General features: G+C 36.8%; 1 protein-coding gene across 1 annotated transcript; it reads left to right on the forward strand.

Moving 5' to 3' along the window:
* The first annotated feature begins 272 nt into the window (after positions 1-272).
* On the forward strand, positions 273-2,675 carry LOC113539069 (odorant receptor, family 55, subfamily E, member 1). Its single transcript, XM_053239892.1, has 2 exons — positions 273-1,138; positions 2,640-2,675. The coding sequence occupies exons 1-2, from the start codon at positions 398-400 to the stop codon at positions 2,673-2,675; spliced, it is 777 nt and encodes a 258-aa protein (XP_053095867.1). The 5' UTR covers positions 273-397.
* The last annotated feature ends 9,393 nt before the right edge of the window (positions 2,676-12,068 follow it).

The raw sequence follows: 12,068 nt of genomic DNA on the forward strand, positions 1-12,068 counted from the left end.
ACAAATTCCTATGATTAGACTGACTGAAATTAGCACTTTTATTTTTTTTTAGCTGAAAGAAAGTATCTTAAAGTGTATTAACAACTTGCATTATTAGTTTATACTTGGCAAGGTGAACACATAGTTATTCAGGTGTTGTCTAGCTATCTAGAGTTTCTAGAAACCAAAATAATGGCTACTTTTTTGTCTGAAATTATGTCTCATTTACAGTGCCATGACTGAGGAATTCCAAGGAGCAAACTTGACACACACAAAGTTTATTTTTGTTGGATTCCCAGAGACTTTTGAATACAGACACTTGCTTTTCCTGCCATTTGTGCTTACTTACATTTTAGTTCTTGTTGGAAATTTTTTAATACTTTTTGTAATCAAAAACACAAAGACACTTCACAGTCCAATGTACGTACTTGTGTCTGGCTTAGCAGTGGTTGACATCATTGTACCTACTGCCATTGTCCCAGCAGTGCTGCTGAGCTTCCTCTTTGACTTAAATGAAATAACTTTGGTTGGGTGTTTAACACAAATGTTTTTCATTCACTTCTTTTCCTCAGTAGAGTCTACTATTCTCCTAGCAATGGCTCTGGATCGCTCTGTAGCAATCTGTAATCCACTTCGTTACACAGCAATTATGAACTCCTCTATGTTTGTGAAACTGCTTCTTTTTACATTGATCAGGAGTGGAACAATAATGTGCACTTTGGTTGGTTTGGCTGCATCTCTGTCTTTCTGTGGGTCAAATATTATCCATCACTGTTACTGTGACCACATGGCTCTTGTTAGCCTAGCCTGTAGTTCTACTGCAAAAAATACTGCAGTTGGGGTTGCTGTGATTATCTGTTTTGTTGGAATTGATATATCTGTCATTTTTGTCTCTTATGTGAAAATCCTGTATGTAGTGTTAAGGGCTGCAGCAGGTGAGCAAAGATCAAAAGCAATTCATACTTGTAGTACTCACTTAATTGTCATGATGTGTTTTTATTTCATAGGAAGTGTTACTTTTCTCTCACGAAATCTTCATATTTCAATTCCAGTTGATGTTAATACCTTTCTGGGTGTCACATATATTCTTTTCCCCGCATGTATCAATCCAATTATCTACGGTGTCCGAACCAAAGAGATAAGGAATGCATTGTTAAAAATATTCAAAATGCATGTAAATAGAATTTTCACTGTAAAGGTTTCAACTGTCAAGTTCTGATGCTGCTCTAGTAATATCATTAATGAATTCAATCAAATGGACACTGTGTTTTTCCCCTGCATTACATATACAGTCAGAATTACTGCATGTGTTATGCCACATTAGCTTTCAAACCATTTTGTAATACATTTTTTCCTTGATTCACTTTCATGATTTGTTAGTTTTTATGAAAAGAAGTAATACATTTCTAATAATGATCTAATGATTCTTTGCTACTATTGTAGCACAGACTAATAAGCACGGCCGATGTGCTCTTAGCAAATCACTTAACCAAAATTAGTGCTCTTGTGCTCAGACTAAGAATTCTAAGAGTACAGATTAAAAATGTTCATGACACTGCAAGTATAAACATTTGATTCTCACACAATAATTATAAAGACTGTCTAGAGTTTGCTTTGCCTTGTATTAAAACATTTTATAATAAACTAAAAATAAAATGTTTGTCAGTTTCTATTTCTACAGCTTAAAAATCTGGCCATTCAGTTTAAGTGATCTTGTCACAAGTCTTACTCATTTTGAAAACTTACTTGCTAAAATGAAATAAGGACACACCGGCAATTTTGTAGGAGTGGGAAGCCCTATTGTCAAATTCAATTCTTAGTTTTATGGCAAATGGGAGATGCTATGACCTGTGGTAAAAACATAGGAAGAGCCAAACTACATTATTATAATCATTTCAAATGCTTCATCTTTGGACAGCATCATTTACTCATTATGTTACTTGATCAGCAAATAATCTGTAGTGAGTTTAATAAAACTGTGGTAATACGAATATTATAATAGAGAAGCTTTAGGAAGAGTAAGAACATCGATACACCCCTATGGACTATGCTTATTCTGATAAAACAGTTTTTTAATGTGGGTCCTATATAATGGACACATTCTAGGCCAGTATATTAGGATGTGACACAACTATTAAATGTTGAAATTAAAGTGTCCGCCACTGATTCCAATCCATTGAATCCCTCCATACCAATCCAAATGAATTGTGCTATTTAAAAAACTGCTGTTGATCCCACATAACATGAAATTACCTGTCTCATGCATATTTGTTTACATTAAACTTTGTGGTGTAAATATTGTCAAATATTAACAAGCATGTTGTTCTTTTCTATTTCTAACCATTAGCATTTAGTCCTACAAAGGGCTTTCATTTACACAGTGGAAGCAATAAATTAGCTGTGCATACACCTGAGACCAAACAAAGACCTAAAGGTCTGTAAGGAAAACTAATAATTCAAAATCTAATTAAATCATTTACTTCATTTAATGGTTTATTAATGGTTTATAATAGGTTAATATCAAATACTTAGTGATCACGGTGGTATCAGCTGTTTGTGTTTGCTCTGAGTAATTCACTTCAAATTTAGTTTAAATGAACAAATATATGAAAAAAATACAGTATACCTATAGTAAAAAATGTAATGTGTACATTCAAACTTTAAAAAATGGCAATATTCAAGGCAAAATTACATAACGTCATTTGTCCTTACTGCATGGGATTGAGACATGCAGTTAAACTGATCAGCCATAACATGCTTAATATTGTGTAGGTCCCCTTTGTACCGCCAAAACAGCGCCGACCCATCGAAGCATGGACTCCGCAAGACGTCTGAAGGTGTGCTGTGGTATCTAGCACTAAGATATTAGCAGCATATCCTTTAAGTCCTGTAAGTTGCGACGTGGGGCCTCCATGGATCGGACTGGTTTGTCCAGCACATCCCAAAGATGCTCGATCGGATTGAGATCTGGGGAATTTGGAGGCCAAGTCAACACCTTGAACTATTTGTCATGTTCCTCAAACCATTCCTGAACAATTTTTGCAGTGTAGCAGGGTGCATTATCTTGCTGAAAGGGATCCTGATGCACACAGCCATCCACCTGATGTAAAAGAAAGTGTGATTCATCAGGCCTGGCCATCTTCTTCCATTCCTTCATGGTCAAGTTCTGATGCGCGTGTAGGCACTTTTGGCAGTGGACAGGGTTCAGCATGGGCACTATGACTGGTCTGTGGCTACACAGCCCCATACGCAGCAAGCTGCGATGCACTGTGTGTTCTGACACCTTTCTATCATAGCCAGCATTAACCTTTTCAGCAATTTGTGCTACAGTAGGTCTTCTGTGGGACTGGAACTCCCCACACGCATCAAAGAGCCTTGGGCACCCATGACCCTGTCACCGGTTCACCGGTTGTCCTTCGTTAGACCACTTTTGGTAGGTAGAAACCACTGCATACCATTAGCATCCCACAAGACCTGCCGTTTTGGACATGTTCTGAACCAGGCATCTAGTAATCATAATTTGGCCCTTACGCTTGCCCATTTTACCTGCTTCCAACACATCAAATTCAAGAACTGACTGTTCACTTGCAGCCTAATATATCCTAGACCTTGACAGGTGCTGTTGCAATCAATGTTATTTATGTCACCTGTCAGGGGTTTTAATATTATGACTGATCGGTGTATAAGTTATCTCTTAGCTTTTCAGCTAGTTTGATTCTAAGATTGTAAATAAGTAACACAGGTAATGTGTACTAGGTCACAAAAGGCTACTGTATGCACTAACAAACAGACAACATAAAATGACAACGATCTGGATGTATGTGGGTGAGTGAAATAAAAACCTTAAAAATTAGACTTAAATTAGACATTTGGACCTCCTCAAGAATCATCTACAACATGCAACCAGAAGAATTTTTTTCTCAGCTAAGGCAATCTATTTTAGTAATCTGTTACATAAACTTGACTTGAATTCGTAACTGTTCTAACTGTGTGTATATGTGTTAAGCTTCATGCAGAATGTCCTACCTGCTGTGCCATAAGTGTGACTGTAAGCTTGTTAATACTGATTTTGGAATCTGAGCATATAATTACTTTCCCTGGCTTACTCCCATCTATAAACTGTAAAGCTAAACCTAATGCAATAATTTCTGCAGTGTACACTGAGAGGTGATCTGTCAATGTTCTTGATTCTTTAATCGTCAATTCTGGTATTACAAATGCTGTTATTACATGACCTGTTTGTTGATCTTTAGACTCATCAGTAAATATCAGTATGTGTTCTTGATAACGTTTTAATATAACATACTTCATCATCTGGTGATACTGTTCCCGTGTTTAAAAGTGCATTCTTTAATCCTGTTAGTGGAAAGGGTGCATTTAAAATATTTCTATAATTTTCTTTCTAGCTTTTTAATTATCTTACATAGAGCACCTTGAAGTTTTTATTTTGTTGTTTCTTTCCCTCTTTTTTCTCCATCTGATATGTTCTCATTACTGTGGACTTTAACAAATGTTTTAGCTAGTGACTTTGCCTTCTCATTATCTGTAACTACCGTTATTCTTTCATGTACTATTACAGGATATTCCCAGCGTTGTCCAGTTCTATTTGTTTTTCTTATCATTCCCTGTTTTTCTTATCATACCTCTCCTATCTGAGTTGTTCTTCCTATATTTGAGCAAAATTTTCTACAATATTTTCCTTTTTACCTTCCTCACAATTTTATGTACCAAATCCTGTGCACTTTTTGCATTCCATCAAATTTTGGACAGTGTGCATTCTTTATACTATTCATTTTATTTCTGTCTTTCACAGATAGTTTGTATTCTTTTCTGTCCCCCAGGGTAATAACGTTTTGCTTCCCTTCATTTTACTTTTAGAATTGGCTATATCTGATGCTCTTATTGCCATGTTTTTTGTATAGATTCATTTAATTTCCTATTCACAAATTTGTTGAAATCCTTCCCATTTGGCTTTTTCAAATATCCATCTTGCTCTCTGTCCTACCTCTACCTATTTGTTAATGCCTACTTAGCAATAGTGTTTACTTACAATTGTACTTTGTTTCCATACTTCCCATATACTTTTTATGTGATTCTTGGTCGAGAGTACAGTGCAGCCAGGTGTCTGGGCATGAAGTCCTGGCCTAGCTGCTGTACCATGAGTTTTAAATTTACATATGATGCTGCCATGATACTGTGTCTCTTGGCCTTTGAGTGTCTGGGATATACTTTTGTAGCCATTGCCTTTTAAGTGAAATGATATTGTGATATGATGAGGCTAGCACATATGATTTTAAAACCTGCAATATTTAATAGGGGTTGTATATCTATGACATGGCTGTATTAAGAAAATATCCTTCTACTAAGAAATATTACATTATATGTTTTTCATTATCAATTTAAATATGTCACTTAACTGATACAGAGCTCATTTTAAAATGTTCTAGGTCTTTAGATATGCAACCCTCAAATGCACAGCAACTTTAGATATGTTACTTGTTAAGATTGTACTGTATGTTTTCATTACTTTTGCTATTTTTCTACAAATATTCTTGTTTTAAATTTGGGAAAGTGATCCCTTTTTGTTTTAATATTGTAAACTTGACAAAAATACAAATCAGTACATTTGATAGAAACACACATATAAAAAAAAATCAATATTATTATACAGAGAAGCTGTAAATGACAGAGGAGCCATCACTGTTGACCACTGCTGACCGATGATGCATATTTTCACAACTAGAACAAAAATTTCTATATAGTTTATTTTTAACTAACTGACTTAGCAACCAATTAACTAAATTAACTTAGAAGATTTGAGAACATGGGCCAAAATAGTGCAAATGTCTAATTTTATTCATTTTTAAATATTTCATTAGGTTTATCCTAATTTCTTTTGTTTGTAAATCATAGATTTTGGGTTTAAGCAAGAAGGAAGAAGAAGATACACTAAGCTACTTAGGATACGCAAATCTCATGAAACTGTACATTTTCCCCAACAAATGCAGTCATGGCACTGAAATAGGTAACTGCTCATTAAGTGAGTGCTACATGTCTCACTGGCTTTACAATGGATATAAAAAGTCTACACACCCATGTTAAAATACAGGTTTTTGTGAAGTAAACGAATGACACTAAGATAAAGCATGTCAGATCTTTTCTCACCTTTAATGTGCAATTGCAAAGTATACAAATACAGTAAAAAAACAGAAACTTTTATAGGGAAAAAAGAAAAATAAAAAACTTACAATAACCTAGTAATTGCATAAGTGTGCACACTCCTAAACTAATACTTTTTGAAGCACCTTTTTATTTCATTACACTGCTCAGGATTTTTGAGTAAGAGTCTATCAGCGTGGCACATCTTGACTTAGCAATATTTTCCCACTCTTTCTTCCAAAAACATTCTAGACCAATCAAATTGCAAGGGAATCTCCTGCGCAGAGCCTGCTTCAGGTCACCCCACAGATTTTTATTTGAATTCAGGTCTGGGCTTTGGTTAGGCCATTCAAAAACATCTTCTTTTGGTTAAGCCATTCCTTTGTTTGTTTTGGATGTATGCTTTGGGTCACCGTCGTACTGAAAGGTGAAATTCCTTTTCATCTTAAGCTTTAGCTGACACCTGAATGTTTTGCACTAAAACACTAAAATCGGTATTTTAGCTATTCATGATTCCATCCACCTTGATAAAACCCACAGCTCTGGCTGAAGAAAAGCAGCCCTAAAGCACTTTGCTGCTTCACCATGAGACTGGATGTGATTGGTTCATTCTGAACACAGCCACATCCCTAATTATAAAAGGATGTGCAGACGTATGCAACAAGGTTATTATAACATTTTTATTTTTCCTATTTGTTTTCCCTAAAATGTTTCTGAATGTTTTTCACTTAATTTTTATATGTTTCATTTTCACATTGAGAGTGGGAAAAGTTCTGACATGATTTATATTGGTTTAAGTTTTTTCATCACAAAAACATGTGTAGCTCGACAGAGAGTGAGGGAGAGAGAGAGAGATGGAGAGAGAGGGAGAGATTTTTAGGTAAGCTTTTGTCCTCTAATGGTTACGGACAATGTACTTTGCGTGCAGAGTGCAAGCAGGGACTCTGGCAAGACTAGCTATGAAAGCATAACTAAAAGGGAGAGCCACAAGCTAACACAGACATGAGGGCACCCTGGCACATAAGGCAGACAAATTTGAGTGAACACGTGAGAGTGGGGGGGGCGACAGCATCCAAACAACCCAGTTCACCACAACACTCTATGCCTGTGAACTCTTCAGACCTGCCCCTGTACCTAAGAAAAAAATATTCACAAAAGACTTGCCTAAACAAATATGTTTTCAGCCTAGACTTAAACACTGAGACTGTGTCTGAGCCCCAAACACTAAGTTACAGGCAAACCATCGGGAATATCAACATTCTTTTGATAATGTTTGTCCAGGTTAGTCTGAAGATGATGTATGCACATCTAGCACAAATTCTTCAAATGATACATGGAAAAAAATGAAAGTTGTTAGAGTTCTTGACCACAAGGTGATGCAGTCCTTAACTTCTTGGGTGATTTCAGGGCATGGTCCTGAAGACACTTATCAAGTGATAATGATATGTAGATGCATTGCTGAGATACACCCTAACATCCTGTTTTCTTTTTTTGCATCTGTCAGCACGTTACAGGTGAACGGTTTTGAATATCAAAATTCCTAACACATTCAATGGCTACAATGGCAGTAGACAGTTATTCAGACAGGTCTCAAGATGATGTGAGCCAAACTTGGTGAAGCATGGACACAATTTGGACAAGGAGTAGCAAAAATGGCAGTTAATGCCATGGTCCTAAAGGTAGAATAATTATAGGGTGTCTACGCACAATCAGTGCTTGGGCCCCTAATTACACATATAAAATTCTAAAGCAGAGCAGAAAAGTAATGATTTAGTGATGTTTACAAACCTTTGGTATTTGGTACAAAATAACCTGTCAACGGCCATCCAAAGTAAAATGCCTGAGTGAAAACTACCAGCTGTCTCTTGGCCTTTGGTCTCTTAAGATGAGACATTCATTTTTAGTAATACAAAAAAAAAAAAAAAAAAAATTCAACATCCTGATAACAATTAATATTGGCATAACACACCCAAGAGCAGCAATTAATGCAATCAGAATGTACATCAGAGCATGCAAAGTTCTTTGCTTCATAATTACCAAAAACAAAACAGAATTAGCTATTAAAGTCTATCTCTGAGATGATAGACTGGTCTATAATCCATTCCTTGAATTTTACTGTAAAACCTATAAAAAGAAAAATTTGTTATTATGTAAGCTGTATTGCATTACATTTCTAATTAAATGTAAAAGTTTATGTAGTTATACCTTGTAAGATTGCATTGTAAGATTGTGAATATTGCATTACCAATAGTGTTATTAAAGATTGTATAAATAGAAACATGTTCAAAACAAAAACAAATCATTGTTAACCAAATGTAAATCTGTTAATATTTATATCATAGGATCTCACAATCATTCACTAAACACAAATGACCCATGCCTGAGAAAGAGAGGTGAGAAAGAGAGGTGTATCAATATTCATATGTAGTGTATTGTCTTAGTCTGTTTTTGGTTTGTTTGTTTTTATGGCCCACCCACCCGCAAAACCACCTGCGCTGTTTTTTTTTTTTTTTTTTTTTTGGTTGTTTTGTTTTTTGCTTTGGTTACACTACTGTTTGTTGCTTCCCTTCTGGTAACCTGATATCTTGATACTCTTAAATGTGTTGCTCCACGCTTCACACTATGCTGGTCCTATGAAACACACACACACACACACACCTTCTGGGTTGTCAGTATTGTAGAGTTTGAAAAAATATATAAGTAGTAATTGTTAAATTACCTGTTAATGTTCAAGTCTTTACATAATGAAAATAACTGTAAAGGCCAGGAGGGTGTGGTTTACATATGAAAATTATGTGGCTGTGCACATAATTTTGATTAGTGTGAATATGAATTTCTCCCTCTCTTATTTTCCAAATTATTTATCTGTATTTTTGTCTCATACATAAAAAATACTGTATATAGTGCTGAGGGCTGCAGTGCTTGAGCAAAGGCCAAAAGCATTTATGATGTGTTTTTATTTCATAGGAAGTGCTACTTATGGTAACTCCATAGGGTACCACAAACATTTTCTTGCAACTGTATAATAACAACTAAATCCACAGTTGCTTATTTAAAAAGTACTTGTTTACTTTTTTTTTTTCCACAAATTGGAATCCTAGCAGTTTAAATCTGGGTTTAAATCTGAATGCTGCCAGAGAGATGCTACTGAGACCTTATGCAAACTATGTTTTTGGTATTAAATGTTTTGAAAAACAGCACTGCTGTCTATTTTTAAGATGTATTCTCTCTGTCTACAAATATTCCTTTCGTTACAACTGGGGAAAGAACACGATCAGCGCTTTTCAAAAATAAGCAATAAAGTAGCAATACAGTAACTGAATTAAAGGTTTAGTTCCCGCACCATGGCTATATATCTGAACATTACTGTTTATTTATTTATTGATTTATAATTTTTTTTTTAATTCATCATAGTAACATCAATGACCTTTAGGGAAGAAATAGTGGCTAGTTGTAATGATGCATATGCCAGTTTATGCATGTGCTCACAACCTACAGTATAGGCAATTTTTAACCAACTAACTTAGAAACCAATTAACTAAATTAACTTAGAAGATTTGAGAACATTGGCCAAAAACAGTTCAAATATAAAAATGCTAATTTTATTCATTTTTATTCCATACTAACAACTAATATATGCTCACAGATACAGTGGTAAATTAGGTTTGATTTACAAAATGGTAGTGGTGCAACAAGACATTCCAAAAATATATACATAATTATGTATTACCAAAATAGAGCAGAAAATTAATGAGCTAGTAATTTATACAACCTTTCGGTATTGTAATGGGTAAATAATGGCAATTAACATGTCAAGAGCCATCCGAAGTAAAATGCTTGACTGAAAACAACTGGCTACATGAACAGCAAACATTTGAATGAGACATTTGTTTTTAGTAATTAAATACAAGCCATATTACTAAAACTGTTCAACATCCTTGGAACAACGAAGATGGTGACAGCTACAGGTTAAGTGTCTTTATTTTTGAACAGGCAGACAAATCCAACACGTAAGGCAGAATCAGAGTCAGGAAACAGGCAGAAGTCAGGCGATGTGCAAACTGGGCAAAAGACAAAGATATAAACCAAAAACCAGAAGTGGAGTAGTGATCATAAACACTAGATCAGTAGAACAAAAGGCTTGGTATCGCAGATACGGGACACTAAGCTTATACTTTGCAAAGAGGGTATGTATGTTATATACTGTGTAATTGAGTCCAGATGTTTGCAATCAGAATGAAGATGAACGTGAATGTGAGAGAGTTTGTGATGGCTGTAGGGTGCTGTAGACTTTGGCAGCCACGTATGTAGGCCTCTCTGAGTTCTGGAAGTTGTACTCAGTGGCTATGCTTGTAGGCCAATTTGTGTTACCTGGTGTGGGAAGCAACACCGTTTACCTCAATGTCTAGAGGAGCTTGGGGTGTGGAGGGGGAATGTTGTCGTATAAGGATCCTGGGGTGGCTGGAAACGTGAAATGTGGGTGCAAGTTGGCAGTGGCATGGTAGGTTGAGCTTGTAAATGACTTCATTTATCTGTTGTAGAACTTTGAATGGACTTGACGGAAGGGTTGACATTCCAGGGGAACAGGGGAGCTTGGTAACCTAGCTCACACTGGTTAGGTGCGTAGCTGAGTGACATGAGGAGTTCTGGGCGTATTCTGCCCACAGCAGGAACTGGGCCCAGTCTTCCTGGTTGTCAGCACAATATGAAAAAGCAGCCCACTTCTTGGTTTGCCCTCTAGACCTGACCATTGGATTGGGGGTGGTACCCAGATATGAGGCTGACAGATACCTCTAGCTTCTCCATAAAACTTCCCCATACCAGAGAATTGGGCTTCCTAAGCTCTATGTCTTTGGGAATCCTATAGTGTCTAAATACATGGGTGAATATGAGTGGCCTGGTGGGGGCCACCGGTACTTCCCTCAGAGAAGTTGGTGGGTTTTGTGCGTCCCTGGGTGTCTGGTATCAGGTGAGATGGTGAGATACAGATATATAATTTGAAATGATAAAATTATACTAAAATTATATTATAATAAAATTATAATTTCGTTCAGCCGGGGACAATTTCTTTGAACAGAATGTCACTGGGTGAAGCATAGGTTTCTCTCCAACCCTCTGCAATGGCACCATCCCCACGCCAGTCTCTGAAGCATCCACTTCCATGAAGGGCTTGAAGGGATCTGGATGCTTCAGGATAGGGCCAAGATGAATGATTCCTTCAAACTTTGGAATGCTTGGTCAGCTGAAGGGTTCCACTGTTGGGCTCTTTCCTTAGTAAGGCTGTGAGGGGGTTGGTGATGGAGCTGAACCCTCTAATGAACCGGCAATAAAAGTTGGGGAACCCCAGGAACCTTTGTAGCTCCTTCACTGTGGTGGGGATTGGCCAGTTGGTGATGGCAGGAGACCTTATCCTAGTCCATGAGAACTCCCTCTTTGTTAATAACATAGCTGAGGAACGGGATTGTGGTCATGTGAAACTCACATTTCTCCCCTTTCACAAATAGCTGGTTTTCCAGGAGCTGAGCAAGAATCTTTCCGACATGGATGATGTGATCTTCTTTGGATGCAGAGTAAATGAATATGTTGTCGATGTAGGCGATGACATGCCGAGCATGTCCTGGAGGACCTCCTTGATGAGGCACTGGAACACTGCTGGAGTGCAAGATAGCCTATATGGCATGATGCAGTACTAGAAATGACCAGAGGTAGTGCTGAAGGCCATCTTCCATTCATCAATCACACGGATTTGTATGAGGTTATAGGCACTGTACAGGTTGAACTTGGTGAAAATTTTTGCCTCTCCGAGATGTTCCAGGTCTCCAGGGACTAAGGATAGCACATAGCAGTACTTGACCATGACTTGGTTCAATTCACAATAATCAATACATGACCTGAGCCCTCCTTTTTTCTTTTCCATAAAGAAGTCTGCA

The sequence above is a fragment of the Pangasianodon hypophthalmus genome, chromosome 14, assembly GCF_027358585.1.
Source record: "Pangasianodon hypophthalmus isolate fPanHyp1 chromosome 14, fPanHyp1.pri, whole genome shotgun sequence".
In the NCBI taxonomy this organism is placed as follows: Eukaryota; Metazoa; Chordata; class Actinopteri; order Siluriformes; family Pangasiidae; genus Pangasianodon; species Pangasianodon hypophthalmus.